This window comes from Pongo abelii, chromosome 20 (genome assembly GCF_028885655.2).
Source record: "Pongo abelii isolate AG06213 chromosome 20, NHGRI_mPonAbe1-v2.0_pri, whole genome shotgun sequence".
Taxonomy (NCBI): Eukaryota; Metazoa; Chordata; class Mammalia; order Primates; family Hominidae; genus Pongo; species Pongo abelii.
The window spans coordinates 12,229,007-12,240,942 of record NC_072005.2 but is presented as its reverse complement, the minus strand read 5'-3'; the positions used below and the strand labels follow the sequence as shown (position 1 = coordinate 12,240,942).

Below are 11,936 nucleotides of genomic sequence, written 5' to 3'. Positions count from 1 at the left end.
ACGCCCAGCTAATTTTTTGTATTTTTAGTAGAGACAGGTTTCACCGTGTTAGCCAGGATGGTCTCGATCTCCTGACCTCGTGATCCGCCCGCCTCAGCTTCCCAAAGTGCTAGGATTACAGGCATGAGCCACCGCACCCGGCCTAGAACATTTTCATTACCTCAAAAAAGAAACTCCTGGCAGGGCACGGTGGCTCATGCCTGTAATCCCAGCGTTTTGGGAGGCCAAGGCAGGAGGATAGCTTGAGACCAGAAGTTCATGACCAGCCCTGACAAAAGAGCAAAACCCTATCTCTAAAAAAAAAAAAAAAATTAATTGGGCATGGTGGTGCACACCTGTGTTCTCAGCTACTCAGGAGGCTGAGATGGGAGGATTTCTTGAATCCAGAAGTTTGAGAGTGCAGTGAGCCTTGACAGCCTGGGCTACAGAGCAAAACCCCATCTCTTAAAAAAGAAAAAATTAAAAAACACAAAAACGCAAAGCGGCTGCTCTATTTTCCATTCTCACCAGAAGTGTATGAGGGTTCCAAGTTCTCCATATCCTTGACATGTTATTATTTTTCATTCTACCATCCTAGCGGGTTTGAAGTGGTATTTCCTTGCCTTTTTGCCTTTTTGTTTAGCATTTACTTAATGATGTCCAGCATCTTTTCAGGTCCCCTTGCTCAGTTGTTTATCTTCCTTAGAAAAATGTATATTCAGCTGGGTGCTGTGGCTCACACCTGTAATCCCAGCACTTTGGAAGGCCGAGGTGGGCCGATCCCAAGCTACTCCAGAGCTACTCCAGAGCAAGACCATGTCCCCTCCGCCTCCAGAAAAAAAGCTGTAAAACAGGCTCTGGCAGATCCTTCAGGAAGTATTCTGAAAGGTTTTTGTCTGTTTTCCGGGTTTTTTTTGAGATGAAGTCTCGCACTGTCGCTGGAGGCTGTGGCAGGAGAATCACTTGAACCAGGGAAGTGGAGGTTGCAGTGAGCCAAGATCGCACCACTGCACTCCAGCCTGGGCGACAGAGCGAGACTGTGTCTCAAAAAAGAAAAAAAAAAAGAATTACTAGGGCCGGGCACGGTCGCTCATGCCTGTAATCCCAGCACTTTGGGAGGCCGAGGCGGGTGGATCACGAGGTCAGGAGATCGAGATCATCCTGGCTAACACGGTGAAACCCCGTCTCTACTAAAAATACAAAAAATTAGCTGGGTATAGTGGTGGGTGCCTGTAGTCCCAGCTACTGGGGAGGCTGAGGCAGGAGAATGGCGTGAACCCGGGAGGCGGAGCTTGCAGTGAGCTGAGATTGCGCCACTGCACTCCAGCCTGGGTGACAGAGCAAGACTCCGTCTCAAAAAAAAAAAAAAGAATTACCAAGGGTAGAATTAAGTTCACCTTAATCCCTGCAAAATGCTGGGATTACAAGCATGAGCCACTGTGCCCTGCCAGGAGTTTCTTTTTTGAGGTAATGAAAATACATTTGATGTATTCACTACATCAAATACACAGAATTTTTTTGCTTCCTTAAATAGGAATCAAGCAACCTAAAAGCAGCATAAGTCCTGCAATAAATTCTTTTAAATACCCTCTTATTGATACACCTTACAGTCATTACTGGTTTGTGGTGGTATTATTTTTTTATTTTTTGAGACAGTCTCACTCTGTTGCCCAGGCTGGAGTGCAGTGGTGTGCTTGGCTCACTGCAACCTCCACTACCAAGTAGCTGGGATTACAGATGTGCACCACCACGCCAGGCTAATTTTTTTATTTTTAGTAGAGACAGGGTGTCGCTATGTTGTCCAGGCTGGTCTCCAATTCCTGGCCTCAAGTGATCTGCCCGCATTGGCCTCCCAAAATGCTGGGATTACAGGGTGAGCCACCGCGCCCAGCCTGTGGTAGTATTTATTACAATTTATTACACCCTGTTTGACAACAGGGACGTCCCTGATAGTCCTTGGAAAGAAATCACTCACAACATGATTTGACTTTTGGTATTATGCATATGAAAAACTACTATCATCATAAAAGCTATAATCAAATAAGCATGAAAACTAAAATTTATGAGGAAAAAAAGGCCTGAAGTTGTAAGCTCACAGTAATATTGACTCACAATGTCGGACAAATAGCTTAATTATAAAGTTTATCTGATCCATGATTGGAATGGGATATTTTAATATATGTTCTCAATAAATACAAAACTCACTAGACAGTATGCAAGTTGCTTGCATACTGTTAATATTTCTAAGAAATGTGTAGAGAAGTTTTGTTTGAGCAAGACATGTATATTGTTTGTAATCATATGTAATCAAACATAATTCAAAATAAACTGAGGGACTGCATTCCGCTATGAATAACAGGAAACACCCGCAATGTTTCTGTAATGAATAAGGTGCTTATTCTCACATGAAAGAACGGGTGAGATGCATCTCTGCATAATGCAGCAGAGGAACAAGCTCCATGTAGGGTTTTTCATTTTATTTTTGGATAGTGCCATTGTAGCTCTCAACCTGCATCAGTAACACTCACTATCCCTATGGACAAAAATGTTTATGTACAAACTGGACTGTACAGGAACCAAGTCAGATCATCAGACTATTCCCAACAATGACAATATGAACTGATTACTTGGCAGATATATTAGGGCTTTCAGGAATATACAAATGGCAGCTGAATCTTTGATATGAAGCTTTTAAGAACATCTATGGAAATCTATAACTTTGAGAACATGGAAGTGAAGTAGCTAGTGGTGGATTAGAGGACACTCTTTTTTTTTTTTTTCTTACTCTGTACTCTGTCACCCAGGCTGGAGTACAGTGGCATGATCTTGGCTTACTGCAACCTTCACCTCCCTGGCTCAAGCGATTCTCCTGCCTCAGCTGGGACTATAAGCATGCGACACCACACCCAGGCTAATTTTTGTATTTTTAGTAGAGATGGGGTTTCACCATGTTGACCACGCTGGTCTTGAACTCCTGACCTCAGGTGATCTACCCGCCTTGGCCTCCCAAAGTGCTAGAATTACAGGTGTGAGCCACCACACCCGATTGAGGATACTCTTGATTGGCAGGGCAAAGAATCAGGAAAATGGGCTAGATGACCATGTCCAAACAACCCATATGAATCTGTCTCTCCGTTATGATGCCTCCAAAATCTGACTAATGCCTTCTTCACTTCTGCATTCTAACCTTCTGGGAATTTAGGCTATTGATGCAGTCTATGTGTAACCATGAAAGAAAGAAATTCTGGGCCAGGCACAGTGGCTTATGCCTGTAATCTTAGTGCTTTAAGAGGCTGAGGCTAGAGGGTGACTTGAGGCCAGGAGTTTGAGACCAGTCTGGGCAACATAGCAAGACACCATCTCTACAAAAAAAAAAGATGAAAAACCAAAAGTAAAAACATTAGCTGGGCTTGGTGGCACATACCTATAGTTCCAGCCATTTGGCAGGCTGAGGTCGGAAAGCCACCTGAGCTCGAGAGTTTGAGGTTACAGTGAACCACAGTTGTGCCACTGCACTCCAGCCCGAGTGACAGAGTGAGACCCTATTTCAGAAAGAAAGAAAAAAAGAAAGAAAGAAATGAAGTCTGAACAGTTTAGTTCCCATTACCCAGACTGACATGACACAATCCATGAAACGCATCTCCCATTTTAGATTTTATTATTCTATCATAGCTGTCTCCTTATCCCAAAATCAATATACAAAGAGCAGCCAGAATAAATAACAAGGAGTAAAGAACAACAGGTTAAAATAATAATTCACGAGACTACAGTCTATGATAAACTTTACATATTTAGAATTAATAACAACTCTTTAATAGGAAGGAAAATAAAATTCTTTGAGCCAAGAAAAAAAAAATGGGCTAGGTGTGATGGCTCACACATGTAATCCTAGACTTTAGGAGGCTGAGGCGGGTGGATCACTTGAGGTCAGGAGTTCTACCAGCCTGGCCAACATGGTGAAACCCCATCTCTACTAAAAATATAAAAAATTAGCCAGGTGTGGTGGCACATGCCTGTAGTCCCAGCTTCTTAGGAGGCTAAGGTGGGAGAATCACTTGAATCCAGAAGGCAGAGGTTGCAATGAGCCGAGATCGCACTCCAGCTTGGGCAACAGAGCACAGAGCGAGACCCTGTCTCAAAAAGAAAAAAGAAGAAAGAAAAAAGAAAAAAAAAAAGGAGTTGTTCCAATAAATATGACGGAATATATATAATGTGGAAAGGGAATCAAGAACCTGCTAAATGAAGCAAGTAGGTTCATACCAACATTTATTAAGACTTATTTTTCAGTGGTCCTCAATCACAGAACAATTAAGCAACCATATACAATTTAACATACCTGAATATGAGAAACACATTTAAATTCATCATTGGATTAAACACATTTCAAAATGGAAAGACAAATATTTTATTTAGTGACCTAAAACAACACTACCTATGAAATTCATGCACTATTGCTTTCAGATTACTTACAGGATTATGTCAATTTAACATTTCTTTGTGAGATTAAGCATTTGAAATCCATAGTCAGAGAACTATTTTAAATATAAGCCACTAATTAACAAAATATACATATAGCTTCTACATTTCCATCAGGTTATGTATTTTCTAGAGACTACATGACCCGCTATGCATGAGGCTTTTTGAAGTACTTACATTTGTAGGATTTTGCTATATTAGAAGTTTTCAAATGACTTTTTTTCTGAGATGAGGTCTTGCTATGTTTTGCACACTGGTCTCAAACTCCTGACCTCAAGTGATCCTCCTGCCTCAGCCTCCCAAAGTGCTGGGATTACAGGTGTGAGCCACCACACCCAGCCAGAGCCAAAACATCTGTTCAAATTCAATACCTCAACTAGTGAGGCCCTGCTGGGATTGAAATCCAGCATCTTCTGTTTGCCAGACAAGTACTTTAACCCACAAAGCCACAGAGCCCTCAAATGACTTTAAAAGTATAATGGAAAACCTTCCTTGTGGTTTTCATATTTATAGTGTTTTGATCCAGGGTACGTTCTTACATGTTGTTGAAAGCATGTGGGCTGGCTAAAAACGTTTGGACATTGCTTATATTCAAGAGCTTTCTCTCTTTTGTGTGTTCTTTCATGGCTTCAAGTGGAACTAAAATGACTAAAGGCTCTCCCACACTCTTTACATTTACCAAGGTTCTCTCCACTATGCATTCATGTGTGACAGGGTTGTGTGATGACAAAACCTTTCCTACACTCTTTACCCAGGGTTTCTCTCAAATATGGGTTCCTTTCCAAAAAGCATTTGTTTGGTTTTCTCCATGATGAGTTCTTTCATGTATTTGAAAGGAACTAAAATGATTGAAAGCTTTCCCATGTTACTTATATTTATATGGCTTCTCTCTAGAATTATTTCTTTCATGTATTAAAAAAGGCACCAACAGAATTTCATGCTTTCCCACATTACTTACATTCATAGGGCTTCTCTTCAGTGAGTATTTTAATGTATCTGACATGAACCCAGAACATTAAAGGCTTTCCCACATGCATTTATAAGGTGGTCCATCTTCAGCGTGTGTTAACATGTGTCTCTGAAAGCTGGCACGGCAAGAATAGGCTTTCCCACATTCCTTACAATGATAGGGTTTCTGTCCAGTGTGAGTCCTTTCATGTAGTCGAAAGGAACTAGAAGATCTAAAGGCTTTACCACATCGCTTACATTCAAAGGGTTTCTCACCAGTGTGAATCATTTCATGTGTTCGAAAGGAGTTGAGATAACTGAAGGCTTTCCCACATTGCTTACACTCATAGGGTTTCTCTCCAGTATGAGTTCTTTCATGTATTCGAATTGATGTTGAAGAAACGAAAGCTTTACCACAATGTTTACATACGTAAGGTTTCTCTCCAGTGTGAGTTCTTTCATGTATTCGAAATGGACTCAGAGAATGAAAGGGTTTCCCACATACCTTACATTTATAAGGTCCTTCTCCAGTATGCTTTATCATGTGTCTTCGCATACTTGGGATACAACTGAATGCTTCCCCACATTCCTTACATTCATAGGGTTTTTCTCCAGTGTGAGTCCTTTCATGTATTTGAAAGGTACTGGCAGATCTAAAAGCTTTACCACATTGTTTACATACGAAGGGTTTCTCACCAGTGTGAATTCTTTCATGTAGTCGAAGGGAGGGGAGATAACTGAAGGCCTTCCCACACTGCTTGCATTCGTAAGGTTTCTCTCCGGTATGGGTTCTTTCATGTATTCGTAAGGTTGGGGAACAACTGAAGGCTTTACCACATTGCTTACATTTAAAGGGTTTCTCTCCAGTGTGAATTCTTTCATGTACTTGAAATGAACTCAGAGAATGAAAGGGTTTCCCACATACCTTACATTTATAAGGTCCATCTCCAGTGTGCTTTATCATGTGTCTTCGAACACTTGTGATACAAGTGAAGGCTTTTCCACATTCCTTACATTCATAGGGTTTCTCTCCAGTGTGACTTCTTTCATGTGTTCGAAATCTACTGGGATAATCAAAAGCTTTCCCACACACCTTACATTTATATGGTGTATATCCACTGTGTGTGATAATGTGTCTTCTAATTCTTTTGAGAGAAAAGAAGGTTTTTCCACATTCCTTACAATCATAGAGTTTCTCTCCAGTGTGAATTATCTCATGTGTTCGAAAGGAGTGGTGAGAACTGAAGGGTTTCCAACACTGGTTACGTGTATCTGGCTTCTCTCCATATTCCTGATATTTCTTTGGTTCATGTCCACTGTGATCTTTGATGTGTCTATTAAGGGATGACTGACCCATGCTGACTTCTCCATATACAATGCTTTCACAGAGTTTCACTCCAGGAATTTTCTTGCTCAGATTCTGGTTTGCAAACTGGCTAAAAATTCCTCCACGCTGACTACTATCCTTAGTTTGATAGAGTCTTTCTAACATATGACTTCTGTAAAAAATGAGAAGGACGTTACTAAGGATTTGTTAATCGTTTTATATTAACAGCTATTAAACTTGCATTTTCAATATCATCAGGTAAAGCGCAGACTCGATGCCAAGTCTGATTTGAGTATGAATGAATTCAATGCTCTGCAATGAGCTTGACCTCAACTATCACTCAAACAGTGATATTCTTAAATAGAGTTTCTTAATTCTCTTGCCAAATGAACGTTTTTATAAAAACTGAACATCTGTTTACACTGAAGAATATGTATTTGGGGAAAATATTCAAAAAATAAATCAATTTGAAGCTTGGCTTATCAGTTATGTTTGCCTGTTTTTAAAATTTCATGACATGCTAAGATACTTTCAAGTGAATTTGCTTTCTCTGAGTACAAATTACCTTAGATTTCTCCCTCGGTGTTTGTAGTGATCTTTAATGTTCTGGTCCTTCCATTTTTTCCCTAAAACAGAGACCCAGAAAAATTCTGAATTAGTGCAAAATTATAGAAAAATTATTAGATTCTAGGTTCATGTTACCCTGTGACTATGCCTGTTTTAGCCCCCAGGTATTCTCCCTCCATGATGCAAACCATGGAGCAGCATCACTGCATAAGAAACACTTCTTCTTTAATTGACTAAGTGATGGGAGTATACAATCCTTACCCACGGAGGCCAGATTCCTCATGGTTTCCCACATCACATCTCTGTAGAGATTCTTCTGGGAAGGATCCAGCAAAGCCCACTCCTCCTGGGTGAAGTTCACATCTACATCCTCAAAAGCCACCGAGTCCTGAAACATCCCACATATGTGGAGAGGAGAATGGGTGAGACAGACAGGGCTGGGGAACGGTACTCAATTCCTAAGAAGTTCACATGTTTCAGGGGTCTCCAAACATTTACTCCACTGTTTGGTCATCATACTCACTCCCTTCACACAGCAACTCTCATACTAGAATTGAACTATCGGGTAGAGCAATAGCAGTGTCTGATCATCTTTCTTGGTGGTGGTTCCAAGGAGTAATACGTGCTGCCTGAGTCACAGCTAATGTCTGCTCGTACAGTGGACCTGTAGAACCTGTCATAACGAAGTCCCACCACCTACTGCGCAAAAGAGTTTATATTAGCAGTCCTGAGACTGCTTACCCTTAAAAAAAGGCTCCTCACTCCTCACAACATTCATCTGAGGTAGGAGACCAACAGGACTTGTATTCTGATCACAACCCTACTGGCCAAAACAAGATCTGGCACAGGCAGGATAAAGTAAAGAAAGGGGCCAAAACCAGCAGATGACAAGAACGGCAATCTCTACATGCTCTCACTGCTCATTAGCATAAAACACTCCCACCAATGCTATGACAGCTTACAAATGCCATGGCAATGACCTGAAAGTTATCACTCCTTCCTTAGAAAGTTTTAAATAACCCACCACTTAATTTGCATATAATTGAAAGTGGGTATCAATATAGTTGCCAAGAGCCCATATGTTGCTGACTCTGGGTGTACTGCCTATGAGTTAGCACTGATCCACAAAGACCAGTACTGTTAAATAAAACACTGCCATCTAACACCACTGGCCTGCCCTTGAATTCTTCCCTGGGCAAAGCCAGAAACCATCCTGGGATAAGCCCCAATTTTAGGGCGCACCTGTCCTGCATCACATCCATTCCTGGTATCTGGGAAATGGATTTGGGGAAGGAGCCCAATGACCTATGTAAGAGTAGCTTGGTGCCTAAACTCTTTATGGAAAAAATATGAAAATTTCTGGTCTCCCACCTTCTGAGAGTTTGGGAATTTGTTACACGCACAACACATAGTGCCCACCTGATGAGCCCCCAGAAACACTCCAGGAAGCATTTCACATGTGTTCTCACAATTGGTTACTAGGAAAATTAAGCCCATCTTCTGCTATTATACTAAGAGAGAATACTGGCAAGCTCGTACCTATCCTGTAGATCAAATATAATTAAGTACTAAATGAGACTAATGAAGGATTTTTTACCTTTTTTCTTTTTTTTTTTTTTTTTTGAGACAGAGTCTTGCTCTTTTGCCCAGGCTGGAGTGCAGTGGCACGATCTCGGCTCACTGCAAGCTCTGCCTCCCAGGTTCACGCCATTCTCCTGCCTCAGCCTCCCGAGTAGCTGGGACTACAGGCGCCTGCCACCACGCCTGGCTAATTTTTTGTATTTTTTAGTACAGACAGGGTTTCACCGTGTTAGCCAGGATGGTCTCAATCTCCTGACCTCGTGATCCGCCTGCCTCGGCCTCCCAAAGTGCTGGGATTACAGGTGTGAGCCACCACGCCCAGTCCTTTTTTTTCTTTTGGATGGAGTCTTGCTCTGTCGCCCAGGCTGGAGTGCAGTGGCAGGGTCTTGGGTAACTGCAACCTCTGCCTCCCAGGCTCAAGCGATCATCTCGCCTCAATCTCCCAAGGAAGTGGGAGTACAGGCACGTGCCACCACGCCCAGCTAATTTTCGTATTTTTAATACAGATGAGGTTTCACCATGTTGGCCAGGCTGGTCCCAAACTCCTGACCTCAAGTATCTGCCAGCCTTGGCCTCCCAAAGTGCTGGGATTACAGGCGTGAGCCACCACACCCAGCTTGGTGAATCTTCACTAAATTGGTGAAAATAAATTGGTGAATTCACCAATTTATCTAACTACTTTCTCATCAAAATGTATCAGTGGCCGGGTGAAGTGGCTCACACCTGTAATTCCATCACGTTGGGAGGCTTAGGCAGAAGGATTGTTTGAGCCCAGGAGTTCAAGATCAGTTTGGGCAACGCAGTGAGAACCTCTGTCTCCGCAAAAAAATTTTAAAAATTAGCCAGCAGTGGTGGTGCATGCCTGTAGTCCGAGCTACTCAGGAGGCTGAGGTGAGAGGACTGCTTGAGACCAGGAGTATGAGAATGCAGCAAGCTATGATGGGTGCCACTGCACTCCAACTTGGGCAAAAGAGAAAGACCCTGTCTCAAGATAGATTAGATAGATAGATTAGATAGATAGATAGATAGATAGATAGATAGATAGATTAGATAGATAGATGATAGATAGATAGATAGACAGATAGATTCAGTTATGTGAAGCCATAATGAAGAGTGATTCTCCCTATTTCTCTGAGCTTTTTCTCCCTGTAGCCTTCTCAAGGCTAAACTCTAGGATTCTATTTGAAATCACAAAAAAGGAGCTGGGAGCGGTGGCTCACGCCTAAAATCCCAGCACTTTGGGTGGCCAAGGTAGGAGGATCACTTGAGCTCAGAAGTTTGAGACCAGCCTGGGCAACATGGTGAAACCCTATCTCCACAAAAAATTAGCCAGTTGTGTAGCCTGCACCTATGGTCCTAGCTACTCAGGAGGCTGAGGTGAGAGGACTGCTTGAGACCAGGAGTATGAGAATGCAGCAAGCTATGATGGGTGCCACTGCACTCCAACTTGGGCAAAAGAGAAAGACCCTGTCTCAAGATAGATTAGATAGATAGATTAGATAGATAGATAGATAGATAGATAGATAGATAGATAGATAGATTAGATAGATAGATAGATGATAGATAGATAGATAGACAGATAGATTCAGTTATGTGAAGCCATAATGAAGAGTGATTCTCCCTATTTCTTTGAGCTTTTTCTCCCTGTAGCCTTCTCAAGGCTAAACTCTAGGATTCTATTTGAAATCACAAAAAAGGAGCTGGGAGCAGTGGCTCACGCCTAAAATCCCAGCACTTTGGGCGGCCAAGGTAGGAGGATCACTTGAGCTCAGAAGTTTGAGACCAGCCTGGGCAACATGGTGAAACCCTATCTCCACAAAAAATTAGCCAGTTGTGTAGCCTGCACCTATGGTCCTAGCTACTCAGGAGGCTGAGGTGGGAGGATTGCTTGAACCGGGGAGGTGGAGGTTGCAGTGAACCATGATTGTGCCACTGAACTCCAGCCCGGAGCCAGACTGTGTCTCAAACAAACAAACCAAAAAAAACCAAAACAACAACAACAACAACAAAAATCACAAAAAAGAACAGACCTAAGAAACTTACTGCATATATGTTCTGGGGGGAAAAATTAAATACAAATTTTTAACAAATATAAGGGTAGATATTTATTTTTCTGAGATCCACCTCTCATCTCTTTGGAAATATTTTAGCCTATCTTTCAAGCTTTAATGGTAAAATACATTTTACATGATAAAGTAAGTAAACAAATCTTCTTAAGGTGACAAAATCAGGGAAGGCCACTGCTAACCTGGAACACAGAGAAATCTGACTTAACTGCCCAGTCAGGTCATCCTATCACATGGGACATCCCCCCAACCTCCATCCTGTCACTAAAGTGCTGCTCACCGACCCTTCCCAGAGACAGTGGACTGTGCCCCCACCCCCATGCTTAAGTGCATTTTGCTTTTCAAGTTCTTGCATAACCTGGCAGAGGTGGGTTTTCCTTGTCTTTTGGGATCATTTTTCTCCCTTCAAGTACTCTGAGAGAATCCAGAGGGCAAGAATCATTTTCTGTCTTTCCCCTCAATACCGCCATCCAATTAGCTGACCACTAACATGTCTCCAAAGAATGAAAAGTGGGGCTGGAGAAAAACAAGCTGAGTGTCCCAAGGGGTGAGCTTTTCAGAGCAAGAATAAACCATGTCACTGCTTCTAGGTCCAAGGCGTCCAGCGGCTCCCCTGAGGGGCCACATGAGCTGATACTCACTAGACCCTCCAAGAGACATGGAAGCTATGGGCTTCTTGGGGCAGCCCCAGTCAGTTCTGAACCCCAGGACCAGGAAAAGAGAGGACAGGCTGAGGAAAACCAACCCTGCAAAGTTTCCAAAGGGGAACCTCAACGCAAAGGCATTCTGATAAGGGTTTGCACTTATGGAAGATAAAGGTGAGACACAAAGCTTTTTCACAATGGAGTTTCAGGTGGTTATTCTCTGCTTACGTCTCAGGCGAAAAGGTCACAAACATAGAAGAAATCTTTATAAAACAGTCATCCACCGCTTTCTGCAAAAATGATAAACTTAAAATATGACATCTTTCTCTAATGGAGAACGAAGGACAA

At 42.2% G+C, this 11,936-nt stretch overlaps 1 protein-coding gene across 1 annotated transcript in view; it reads right to left on the bottom strand.

Annotated features, from left to right (window-relative positions):
• Positions 1-4,228: 4,228 nt before the first annotated feature.
• Positions 4,229-11,936, bottom strand: part of ZNF136 (zinc finger protein 136) — a 28,689-nt gene continuing 20,981 nt past the window's right edge. The window contains 3 exon segments of the mRNA NM_001131362.2: positions 4,229-6,902; positions 7,296-7,356; positions 7,559-7,685. Of these exon segments, the coding sequence (NP_001124834.1) occupies positions 5,471-6,902; positions 7,296-7,356; positions 7,559-7,685 (1,620 nt within the window). The 3' untranslated portion in view covers positions 4,229-5,470.